Raw genomic sequence first — 13304 nt, 5'->3', positions numbered from 1 at the left:
TAGGTCATCTCTATCATCTCAGTAGAGATGACCTAATAATAACAGTCTCGAAGTCTGTCCGTACCTCCGTACGTACATCCGTCCGTCCACAATCAAACCGAGTGGAGACAAATAACCAATAGTGGAATGGATAGAGGTCGATGAGACATGCACAATGATATAACTTTCAAGGTCGTCCAAGGTCGAGGTCAACGTCACGAGGCTGTCAAAGTTGCGAAAATCGTCGATTTCAAATCGTATCTCTTCCCTCATTTATCAAGGGAGATCAAATGTTATTCGTGATTCAGATACTACGGACTATTATCGAGAACAACACGGGCCATTTTTTTGAAATTTGCTCTCGTTCCGATTTTATAGCCCTTCAAACTTCGCTCTGATTCCCCGTATGGGCCGTTCATAAAGTACATACAAAAAAAAGTATTAACTTAAGAACCGGAACTCTCCAAGACAAATATTACATTTGAAGCTTTTGTTAGATTTAACTAAAACAATGGAACACAAGTTTATATGCACACTTACTTTCATTTATGACATTAACATTGTCTTGAATGTCAATTTGTACTTTTATTTTCATAAATGACGTGCAGTGATATTAAAAGAAAAAGGTAAATTACACCGCTAAGGACTGCATCGTCATGACTTACAAACATCGGTTCATAAGGAACAGCTGGCTTTGCAAGCGATTAGCAATGTATGAGGGGGGTGGGTGGTTTAAAACGGGCTGCATACAGGGGTGGGTGGTACGACGGGTGCATACATACTTTATGAAAGTGGTGTGTGACTACATGAAAGCGTTTCAGAAGATGAAGGTGAGCCTGTCGTCATCGCGAGGGGGAAAAATATCCCCGTTCACAGGAACATTTTCGACGTGATGTTGAATCCGTGGACGTCAATAATTGTTCCATATTACTGTATTACCGTAGTTAATAATTACTGATGCATTTGAGATAAATCTACAGTTCGTTGTAATCTTCAAGTATTGTGATGTGATATGAGACGCATATGGGGGTGGGTGGGTGGTCACTTGCCTGCATACAGAGGGGGGTGGGTGGTTTTGAAACCCGGAAGTCGAGCGTACGTACTTTATGAACTGCCCCTATTCCAGTCTGGCACAGAGTTACTTTCGACCTCTGGCAAAGATGACCAGCACTCCTGCTCGGGGGTATTTTTCTTTTCAGAATTTAGATTAACATTTGGAAATTTCCCATGGAAAAATTCACAACTGAACAAAGAACCAAAATCGTGGAGTTTTATTTTAAATTTCATCGATCAATTATTCTCACCCAAAGAGCATGGACACCGAATAATTTCGCCAAATTCAGAAATTTCTTGGCCATCACGTTCTCCTGATTTGCGCCTCCCAATTATTTTCTTTGGAGTTACCTAAATGAGTGTGTATACATCAATAAGCCCCATGCAATTCAGTAGCTCAAGGACGACATCTGTGCACAAATTCGAGGGCTGCCGCCAAAGTTATTTTCCGCTGTTATCGAAAATGCTGTCTCTGCGAAGCACAAAATGGAGGACATCCAAGCTGCATCAATTTTCATAAATAAAGCAAATTTATCTCTATTTTGTAAATTTTCTTTTGGTTTAAAGATAATCATAAATTATTAAAAAAACAGAAATGTTATTTAATTTCTAAATCCCTAGGTGACTTTTGGAACACACTGTATATGTTTGTATATGTATATATATATGTATATATATATATATATATATATATGTATATATATATATATATATATATATATATATATATATATATATATATATTTTGTTTTTGAACAAACTTTGGTGCATACACAGTGATGAACGTTGTGGAAAAGTTTCATCGAAATCCTATGTGTAGTTTCAGAAAAGAAGTTGAAAGTATTTGCGGACGTACTGACGGACGGACGATGCGCCATCCCATAAGCTCCCTGGAACGACTTCTAGGTGAGCTGAAAATGAACTGTCCCAGAAGATTAAGAAAATAGGGTAACGTATACATGTAGCATTTTAAAATAACGCTTCTTCCTACAAAACATCATATCTTCCAGTCTCTGAATATTTTAAATAAAATGATTCCAACCTGTCGTTCTTGATGGGTTTTTATACGAGTATAAATATACGCATATGTCTAGTGAGTGAATATGTGCTGGCAGGATATGTTGGAGGTATACACACACTCACCTTTGAGCTGTCGAGCCTGGGTTACAATCTCAATCCAGCTATAAACTGTCATCCCAGTCATGTTTCACATGCAGGGCAATGCATAAATGTGTGCATCTTCAATCCAATCGGAAGTACATTAAGCCATAGGACCCGTTTGTCAGGGATGGTTGTTGGTGGCTGTTAAAGATCCCAGGGTGAGTTATCACCGGCACCGGTTATCATTTCAAATTTTGTGGCAGAGTGGTGATCTGTCCAGTATTGGATCTCACCTTGGAATCTTTCTTGCCTTGCTGTGAACTCTTTCAGAGTGTGCGCCTCCATTATTATTTGCTTTGTAATAGAACGTTTAAAGAACTATCAAAGGTATTATGAAGCCTGGAGTTGGTTTAACAGTTTAGGTGGTTTGCTTAAGATCTTGGAGTTTTGAGTTTGAGCCCCGATCGTACTGTTAAATAACACCAGGTGGGTTGAGTCAAGCTGTCATCCTTCCAAGGTTGGCAAAATGAGTACCAGATTACTGGTACCATGGGCACTGTATCAGCAGCAAATCCGTGCTTCCAGAAAATGATGCAACCAGCAGCCCAAGGCTGCTTACAAAATAATAATAATGGTATTATTCTTAATACTTGAATGGGAACAAACACAGACTTTGATTATGTTCAAAAGAAGGGAATGTACAAGCTATCCACAAATTACTGTTCCAAATTCAAACTGTAATCAAATGGGATGCAAAGATAGTTTGCTGCATGTGAAATAATGTTTCTCAAGGTTTTGTTAAGATCATCATTAATTTTCATCAGTACATCAGCATGGTGGTCGTGCTCAGAATTGTATTTTGGTTTTTTTTAATTTCCTGCCGAACTCCCCCACATGAAGTTGGTGACCTATTGGCACGAATGGCAGCTAAACGATTTCTGGTGGGTGGTGAGGAAATTACATGTCCATGAGAATCATAAAACGTGCCTAGCTTGAGCAGAAGTCTTATTTGGGCTGAATGGAAAGGAAAGAAGGGATGTAGTGGGTTATTGTTGGTGGCATTATTTTAACAGAGCAATGTTGTTGTTTTCAGTCCTTGTTTGGCCATTCCCTGAAGATAATTCTGGATGAATATGCTGAAATCAAGGCCAGAGGTATGCTTCATGTTTGCATGCAGTGTAATTAGGATTTTCCATCTCTCGAAGAGGGAGTTAACCACACCGTTGTGATCCACAGAGCTTGTGACTGATACAACGAATGCACTTTGTTCCCTTTGGAAGAAGCTGGAATTTGACATCGGTCGGATCAAGTGAGTTGTTTGTAATGCTAAAAAACAATTTCAGAGCCAAACGAGTCATCAGTTGAATTTTGATTTCTTGCCCCCCCCCCTCACCCCACCCCCACCCCACCCCTCCACACAATTCAATCTGTTTTCAGGAATTGCCAGAAGGGTTTTCTCTTCAGAGGCCAAGGAGGTACCTTTAAAATATATTAATTATTTAATTATTATTATTATTATTATTTTAATTGTGATTTTTCATGTGTACAACTGCCATTACATTAATTGGTATTGTGCAGAATGTTTTGAGATGTACGGTTTATATTTCTTTGATTTCCATATTTTCAGTACAAGTTTATTCGGCTTGCCCGGATGGGAGAACTTATTCTAATTGGTCTGTGTGAGTGAGCGTGTACGAGGATGTGAGGGTGTATATATATCTACTTTAATATAGATTGTTAATTCTTAGAGCTAACATGCTTGCTCTGTGTACCCTTGCAACACTGCAGTTAAAACGTCTTTGTAGTTTTTACCCCACGCAAAGTGATAAGCGGGGTTAGCAATTGGTTCACGCTGCCTGTCTGTCTACAGACATCAGTCTATGATCGAGGAACTACTTGATTTCAATTTAATTTTATATTTTGAACTCTGTATAACATGAATCAGAAAACGAACCTGCAGTTTCGCAGTGCTTTGGGTTTGAATTAGCAAATTGTGCAGGATCTCTTCCTGATTGCATAGGTGAGCGCAATGTGACGATCAACACTACTGGTCACGAGAAGGACCGATTCATCGTCATGCTCGCCTGCACTGCAGATGGTGGCAAGCTTCCCGCGTATGTTGTGTGGAAGAGGAAGACAATGCCCAAAGACAACTTTCTATCCGGCGTCATTGTTCGTGTGCAGCAGAAGGAGTGGATAGACTAGGGATGGTCCAGGACTGAGTGCGCACGGTCTGGAGTAGTAGGCCGGACGGCTGTCGCTCCCGACGACGGAGCATGCTAGTCCTGGATACATTCAGTTGTCACAAGACCGACGACACCAAAGTGCTGCTCCATTGGGCCAACACTGATCTCCTCATCATCCCAGGCGGAATGGTGTCGTTCCTGCAGCTCCTCGATGTGTCCATCAACAAGCCATTCAAGGGCGGGCTACGTCCCTGCTGGTCTGACTGGATAATGAGTGGCGAGAAGACCTACACCAAGAGCGGGAGGATGAGAAAGGTCGATCTTCCGATGATCTGTGGCTGGATCTGTTGTGTTTAGCTTCATTGTACATTATATCGAATACACTATCATGTGTGCTGCGGATGACGGCATGAGGTCATCACACGGACGGAGGAGGAGGCGTGGTTCGTGGCTGGAGTGATGGTTAAACGGATCGCTCTTGGTGTTGTGGCATTTCTCCTGCTTCCTTCGTATTGCAGATTACAACAGGATCGTCCAAGGTGCAGTAGGAGATACCATCGGACATCGTTTGGGAGGAGGTGGCTTTATAATATTAAAAAATAAGAAGGAAAAATAAAAAATCTTCTTGGTATCCTCCTCTCTCTTCAACTTCTTGAAAATGAGAATAAGGCTGCGAGACGAAATTAAGCGGACATGGGAGTAAGCATGTTGATACCTCCGTCACTTTATTCCATACAAAGTTAATGTACAAACGTATTTAGATCTAGATCAGAAAATAAAATGATCAATATATTCGTTTCTTTTGAGGGTGAAAAACGGGTGCGGTAAATACACAACTGCGGTTTATACACCGGAAAATATGGTAAGTTAATTATTTTACTCTAGTAGTCAAACAAAATTGAAAATCATTCCAAACAGGAAACTTACTGTTTTAATGACATCATAAAGGACACAAACAACAGGCATGAACTAGAGGGGGAGCACTCTGTAGAGTGCAAAACCTCCGTCACCAATACTGCTGGGTCACTTAAGTGAACCTGATATCCTATTCATTGTAGGTCAAAACGGATCAGACTCTACTGAACCACGATTGAATAAACTAAACTAGATCGACACGTATGTAGAAATGCCAAAAAAAAATCCATTTTTTTGAAAAAAAAGTTGAAAAATTTGTTTTTTTGGGGGGTTGGAAATCACTTAAAATATGTGTAAATGCAAAAAAAATTTCAAATAAAATCGAATTTTTTTTTGAAAAAGTTGCAAAATTTTTTTATTTTTTTTTCTCTCTAACAATTTTTTTTTTTTTTGGTTGGAAATCATTTCAAACATGTAGAAATGCAAAAACAAAAATTCAAATATTTTTTCAAAATGGCCGCCATAGCGGCCATATTGGACTTTGGCCCAGGTCCAAGATCTAATGGCATGATCCTTGGACCATACCTAATCCCCCCACCAAGTTTCGTCGAAATCCGTCCAGGAGTTTTTTCTGAATTACTGTTCACAAACAAACAAGCAGTCATAGACTGGTACTTACGAAATCGTCAACTTGACCTCTGACCTTGTCTAATAAAAGCTGTCTTGAGAGAAGGTAGCGACGCAAACCAGAAGTTTCTACGATGATTCTCTACCAAACCATCAAAAATCGAATGTTTTGGATGTTTGACCTCACTGTGACCTTGACCTTTGACCGATTTTGACCAAAATCTAATCAGTGCTAGCCATCACCCTCCTGAATCACGTGGTGTAATTTGACATTGGTAGCTTCTTCCGTTCTCGAGTTATCTGTACCAAACCATCAAAAATCGAATATTTGACCTCACTGTGACCTTGACCTTTGACCGATTTTGACCAAAATCTAATCAGCACTAGCCATCACCCTCCTGAATCACGTGGTGTAATTTGACATTGGTAGCTTCTTCCGTTCTCGAGTTATCGTGCCTACAAACAAACAAACAAACAAACAGAAACGGAAGGCATCAATATACTTGTGAAATCTTTAGATTTCGTAAGTAACAAACAAACAGAAACGGAAGTCATCAATATACTTACGAAATCTTTAGATTTCGTAAGTAACAAACAGAAACGGAAGTCATCAATATACTAACGAAATCTTTAGATTTCGTAAGTAACAAACAGGGGTGAAAATAGTAACCTCCGTCCATCTTCGATGGCGGAGGTTAATAACTAATGTAACATGTTAAAACATGTTAAATAAGCTGGTGTAAAAGATACTGCATCAACGGCAGTAAACCTCTCAAAAAAAAAAATTTTTTGTGGCCTTTAAAACTTCTTTTATTTCAGTTGAATTGTACACTTCAACACAAGTTATCTTTTTGGCACTTTAAAAAAAAAAACTTTAGATTAGCAGTACAGTCATGCGCCGTATAATGACGTTTCGGGCAACGACAGATCGCATATACGACGGTGGTCCCATAATCGCATATACGACGGATCTGCCAGCTCCATTATAATGGAGCTGAAAAATTCCTATCGCCGAGTGATGTAGCCGACGTAGCGCTGCCAGTCATATAAAAATAGCACGTACAATTATGTACACTATACAGTACATAATACTTCATAATGATAATAAACGACAGTGTGGCCCCGTTATAATGCGATCGTTGAGGTCCATAAAATGTCATCGTGAAAAAAGCAGTCGTGTTACATCGGGATTCAAGGAAATCGGCTTTCAAACTGAACCAATGCTTGCACGTTTACCTTCAAGCAAGTAAATTACCTTTGAATTGAAGAATTCCACGAATAAATCGTTGTTAGTCGAAATTAAAACACAAATTTATTTTTAGTGAAGCTTTTTATGTTGTTAAAACAATCACACTGTTCCGAAAATATATATTACAATTGACAGGTGCTTGTTTCTTCATTTATAAATTATAACATCGATGCAATGATTACGTATTTTTAAAATCCAAACGCTATTTATTCACCTTTCTATATAATCGATGCGAGAGGAGATTGGAAGCTGCTGCTAACAACACACATGGCCGTCATAAACAGCACAAAGGTAAAACTAACGCGTCTTCCATCTCTCTTGGATGTGTGTTACAATTGCCGACAGTATTCAGTACAGTAATATGCTGTACAGGTTTGTATCCGAGGAGCAATAGGCTATACCATATAGCCTAGGTGTCTAGGTTTGTGTAAGTACGATGTTCGAAAACGAAAATAAAAATATGATGTTCGCACAACGACGACGTCAGTTAACGACGCATTTCTCAGAACGTAACCCTGTCAAGTGGTGCATGACTGTACTTTGATAAAACATGCATGCCATCTCATGTCTGAGGGCACAGTAACGGTGCCGAGTGCTGTTTGTTTAGTATAAAACATAAAGCAAGAGTTGAAAGACCCTTGCCATGTCCTTTTACTCAAGATTGTGGTGCTGGGTGTGCGCTGCCGCTCGCCACATCGCTACAGGGCGAATCCCCTTACCTGTGGCTAATATTTTAAACCACCCATTAGCCACTGTGGTTAATGAGCTCATCCATGTTTTAGTGGGTTTTTTTAACCAGTTTTAGATGAATTTTGGGTGATTTTAATACAGAATTTAACCTTCGTTGAGACGGCCGCCATTTTGTATGTTTTGATTACGGGAATCGCGCGTGATTTCGTACAAGCTTATATATACCAACTTTAGTAGTTTTAAACTAGTTTCTGTGGTGTATTGGCATTTGTGGGCAAAGCACAATGCGGGGAGCGTTGTGGGGGCATGGAGGAGTAATGTGGTGGTCACGTGTCTGCAAGGCATATAGGTGTTCGCGCCGCTAGAGGCGTGTGTGTAGTCTACAGTAGTGTGCATTCGGACGGGCAATAAACAGAGTTCGACAACCCTCACTGCACACCGGACACCACACTGGCGACGAGTCTGTTTCGTATCGACGTGTGCAGAGTGCCTGGTTTCCTCGGTATTGACTTGGAGTCATTGCCGGAGCAATTGGATTGTGAGGCGCATGGAGCGCCGGGAAACTCAGCGCAGCCAGCGCGGTTCGAGTTGGACCACCTGGCCAGGAGCCCAGGGAAGCGCCTCGCAGGTTTCGCGCGCCCACGGCCGCACGCGCAGTCTTCGGTGCGGGTTGAGTCTTGCAGCCAGACGTCTCGCTGGCGCCTGCGACTTCACGTCGAGTGAACAACGGCCGCTCTCGGAAATCGTTTTATTTCTGATTTGCAAGCCTCAGGAATGGTTTCTGCAATGCCACGGCTAAAGGACGAGGACATTAAGTTCAACTCAGAAGCGGCGTCGGCTGTCGCACATACTCTGAGAGATGTCCGGAGCCTCTGGCCAGTGCGCGGCAGGTGATCCGGAGGTCAGCGCGGTGTACCAAGCCCCTACGGCCGCACGCACAGTCTTCGGTGCGGGTCGTGACCGAGCGTTGCAACGCAGTCAGTCGGACGGCGGTCTGAACACTCAGGGACGTCTACAGTGTGTGTGCCGAGTGTCATTGGCCATCATAACGGTCATCAATGGCGGTGTGCGAAGCGACCCCTGCGTCCCGGGTCGAGACCTACTGCCGGTACGGTGTTTTGTGCATGGCGTACACTTTTACGCCCTGGGTCGAGTCCTGCAGCCTGGGCATAGCGATCCCGGAGCAGGAGATGCTTCCGATGTTGAACCTTTATTCAATTGGTCCGAAGGTGACAATACCAATGACAGTGGAGGTCGAGATGATCGGGGCGATGACCGTGTCACCGCGACCTCGCCGGTTGGCGTGTAAGCATGAGCCGCCTGGGGGCGCTTCGGCTGCGTAGTGATGCTGTGCTCCCCAGCTTGCTTCTTGATATCTTTAACACGGCCAGGGTTTTTGTGGTCTGCAGCCATCATTGGGTTCGTCATGCAACTCAGTACTCGAGCACCTGTCCACTGCATTTTGGGATTCAACTCGCTCGCATCGACACGATATATGTTGCGATGGGATAGAAGGATGAATGATGTGCCAGGTTAACACAGCGGCATTGGGGTTGCAGGTTGTGCAGATGAAGCACGTTTTCTTTTGTGCCGTCTCATCTGGGTTTGCTTCACGGCCACGTGATTAATGCCATTTTTGGCTCTGGTTGCTTTCTGTGTTGTGGTGCCTATGATTTTTGATTAATGTCGTTTTGTTCCGCTTTGTTTTTTTTTAATGTCGTAGTTTGCTTTGCCGATTTTGCTTATCATTATAATGGTCATTTTGTACTCATGTTTTTAGGAGGGAGGAATGTGGTGTATTGGCATACGCGGGCAAAGCACAATGCGGGGAGCGTTGTGGGGCATGGAGGAGTAATGTGGTGGTCACGTGTCTGCAAGGCATATAGGTATTCGCGCCGCTAGAGGCGTGTGTGTAGTCTCCAGTAGTGTGCATTCGGACGGGCAATAAACAGAGTTCGACAATCCTCACGTCTCTCCGTGCCTCACTGCACACCGGACACCACAGTTTCTAGTAAAAAAAATCGACCGAAATTACGCATGATTCCCATGATTCTCGTCTAAAATTTTTATTTAAATTTTTTGCAATTTTTTTTTCTTTTTTCCGGAATGATTCGACATGATTCGGCGCTACATGCTTTGTTGGGTTAGTGGTTGCCAGGTGAGTTTTGACACAATCAGTAGTAGTACCTGTAGTAGGATGAGTTTGTTTGGATGAGTGAGTTTGATGGGTGACTTTGGTTGGATGAGTGAAGTTGATGGTTGAGATTGGTTGTATTAATGAGTGAGTTTGATGTGTGACATTGGTTGGAAGTGAGTTTGATGTGTGGGATTGGTTGGATGAGTGGGTTTGATGTGTGAGATTGGTTGGATGAGTAAAGTTGTTGGGTGAGATTGGTTGGATGAGTGAGTTTGACTGGCATGAGGTTGGTCCAATCCTGGTCCACAACCACCCCCATCCCCCACTACCACCTACTAAAGGCACAACGACCACACACACACACACACACACACACACACACACACACACACACACACACACACACACACACACACACACTACACACACTCACACACTCACACCCACCACACACACACACACACACACACACACACACACACACACACACACACACACACACACACACACACACACACACACACACACACACACACACACACACACACACACACACCACCATCCCTCACAATCACCACCTCCCCTGATGTCGTTCATCCAACCAACCTCACGCATCAAACTCACACATCCGCCTTAAAATTAACTTATTATTTCATATTGCTAAAAAAAAACAACTTTTGAATAAAATATGTGGCTATTTCCTTTCTCCTGTGGCTAATCATTCGAAACGTGGATTAGCCACAGTGGCTAATTCCTTTTGAAAGCCAGAGCACACCCAGTGGTGTAAGGTGTTCTATGAACTCCACAGTTTTATTTTATTATACCATAATTAAATTTGAAGAAAGGTGTCTAATTTAATCATAATAAGTGAAAAATGCACATATTCTATGCAGCATCCATGGTCACAGCAAGTTTTGTTTTAAGATTACAGTTGCAGCATTTCTCTCAAGCCTTGTAGTACACACCAGAACACGGTCTCAACTTGCGCACCCTGGTGGTATTAGTCACATCTCAAACTGCCTATTTGAGCATTAGGTATGCTGCAAAGGCTACAGGCTCGACTCGTGTGACCAGCGCTCTCGGTTGCATTTTGAGATGGCTAGTCGAGCCCCATGGTCTGAGGTGCACTTGCAAGGCCTTTGGGCTTGATTCGTGTGACCTAAGGCACAGTTTGACAAAGTTGTCGAATTTAACCATAACATTTTAATAGTTTAAAGACAAGATTATTTTTATGCCTCTGCACCAAGGGTGCCGGAGGCATTATTTATCATGGTTTTTATCTTGCTTTTACTGGTGTAACATGTAAGGTAATAACAATTATACAAGTTAACTTTTACAATGTACTTTGCATTGTCATCATACACTCTGTGATTTGTAAGGATGTGGGAATTGATTGGATGATTTGTTAGCCTCACATGTTCCCTTAGGAACAGGAAATGCTGTTTTATTGGTGTTGTGTGTGAGTCACTGAATGAGTGAGTGTGTACTGGTTTTAAGATCTACTGTAATCTATATACCAAGCCTGGTGTTGGCTTAGTGGTTAGGGTGGCGGCTTGGGATCCCAGGATCCTGAGTTCAAGCCCCGTTGGCTGCTGAATTAACACCAGGGGGTTGACTCAGCCTGTCATCCATCTGAGGTCGGCGAAGTGAGTACCAGTGTACTGGTCCCGGTGTATGCCCCGGTTAGAATAGGTGTACCATATCCCTGTGTGTCGTAAGAGGCGACTAGGGTTGGCGTCAGGAAGGGCATCCGGCCATAAAAAAACATTGCCTCAAGAAAAAGCCTAACCCCTGCACAGCAGGGAAAAATGGCTGTAAAAACGGTCATGTATGTAATCATATACCTTGGGTAGGCTCTGCATTGTGAAATGCTTTGTCTTGTTTTTAATAGCTAAGTTGGAGAAATACAATGAATAATTTAATGAAGTATTTAGTATTTTAAAAATAAAAGCTAGTTATAATGACCATTTGCCCAAAAGAATGAATTTTTTTTTTGTCCTTTCTCATTTGAGGAGCAAGAGTAAGGGGAGGAGTTGTCCGACGAGGTGGCAGTGCGAGGGCTTTCTGCACTCCACACTTGGAATTTCGACGACCATTAGATGTTGGCAACCCGGGAACCATCAACACGTTACAGGTCGAATCCCAAAGTTCACCAGATTTTATCCACCATGAATCTCAACATTCACTGGATGCCCACAGTGTTTCTCCAGCTTGTGGCAGTACGCAGTTGTCACCGTCGCCCAACAGCACCAGCTTCCACAGCGATAGTGATGTTGATGTTTTGCCTACGTATGAAACTCCAGAAACATTGCGGTGTACTCCTTCATCTTTTCCTTCCATACGAACTCCTCGTCGCTCATCATCGATTTGCACTACTCAACCCACATCCACTTCTCTGTCTTCGTTACAAAATGAGAAGCAGAGTTTTGACAGGAAGAGCTCTGTTTTGACCCCCATCGTTTCTTTGGCATCCTGTGGCAGTGAACCGATCCCATCAAGAACATGTGTAGCTCTTTCTACTTCACCTGCCAGTTGCTTTTCACCTGGGGACACAACTTCGTCAGTGTCAAAACCACTTACTCAGACGACTGACACCATCTCAAGTTGCGTGGTTTCGACTTTGCAACTCACTTCGGTACATAAGAATAGCCCCGTACTGATGCCCACTTCTTTGGCAAGCTCAGAAAAGTCCTCCTGCTCCCTCCTTGGAAATATCTCTGATGGTACGCCCGTGGGACCAGCATCACGGCTCCTCCATGGTAAGGAAAAGCTACTTGTGTTTTTGGTCTTCTAGAAGTGTCGTGTCTCTTTGAAGAAAATAGTTTTTTTTTTGTTTTTTTTCTTATCAGAAGTTTAAAGGTGAACACCATGATGCCAGTTTTGTAGTGTGTTGCCTTTAAAGCATCATATTTTTTTTAAATCTTTTTACTACTTGTATTTGTGATTGTGAAAGAAAAAAATACTTTCTGGCATGGCCATCAATGTTTAAGCCGTATAGAGAGCTCCTGACTTGGATCCAGTATGAAACGTTTTGCATGTAGAAAAGCAGCAAAAGCATTCCTCACTCTGCGATTACGACAGAACCATGGTGGGTTGTAAGCCAAGTGACAGGATTGCAAGTCATTATTGACTGTAAGTAAAACAAATGGGTAGACCAGGGATGACGTCCACATCGGCGTCCAGTCAGACCCCGACATTCGCGCTTCTACATTTGTGGCCCTGTGCTTCACGTTTTCGTGGTTTTTTCACCGGCGTATTTGTTGTTTTTCTGACCTGCTTTGACATTCACGGCTCTCTGGGTGTATTCACAATTTTTCACAGGATTTTTTTTTATTTCTAGCTCACCTGGAACTTAGTTCCGGGGAGCTTATTGGATGGCGTGTTGTCTGTCCGTCCACAAATTCTTTCAACTTCTTCTCTGAAACTA

At 42.5% G+C, this 13304-nt stretch overlaps 1 protein-coding gene across 7 annotated transcripts in view; it reads left to right on the top strand.

Moving 5' to 3' along the window:
* Positions 1-13304, top strand: part of NPAT (nuclear protein, coactivator of histone transcription) — an 87862-nt gene that overhangs the window by 6417 nt on the left and 68141 nt on the right. For 3 of the 7 annotated variants that reach the window (XM_085860683.1, XM_085860682.1, XM_085860685.1), the window contains exons 3-6: positions 3227-3287; positions 3370-3442; positions 3571-3608; positions 11890-12636. In XM_085860683.1, the coding sequence (XP_085716809.1) occupies positions 3227-3287; positions 3370-3442; positions 3571-3608; positions 11890-12636 (919 nt within the window). Of the gene's footprint in view, positions 1-1852; positions 1939-3226; positions 3288-3369; positions 3443-3570; positions 3609-11889; positions 12637-13304 lie in introns of all 7 variants that reach the window. The other 4 variants (XM_085860684.1, XM_085860687.1, XM_085860688.1 and 1 more) reach the window with 4 other exon arrangements.

The sequence above is a fragment of the Eptatretus burgeri genome, chromosome 16 (genome assembly GCF_056783735.1).
Source record: "Eptatretus burgeri isolate ZD-2024b chromosome 16, Ebu_testis_v1, whole genome shotgun sequence".
Classification (NCBI taxonomy): Eukaryota; Metazoa; Chordata; class Myxini; order Myxiniformes; family Myxinidae; genus Eptatretus; species Eptatretus burgeri.
This window is presented reverse-complemented; position numbering and strand designations above follow the sequence as displayed.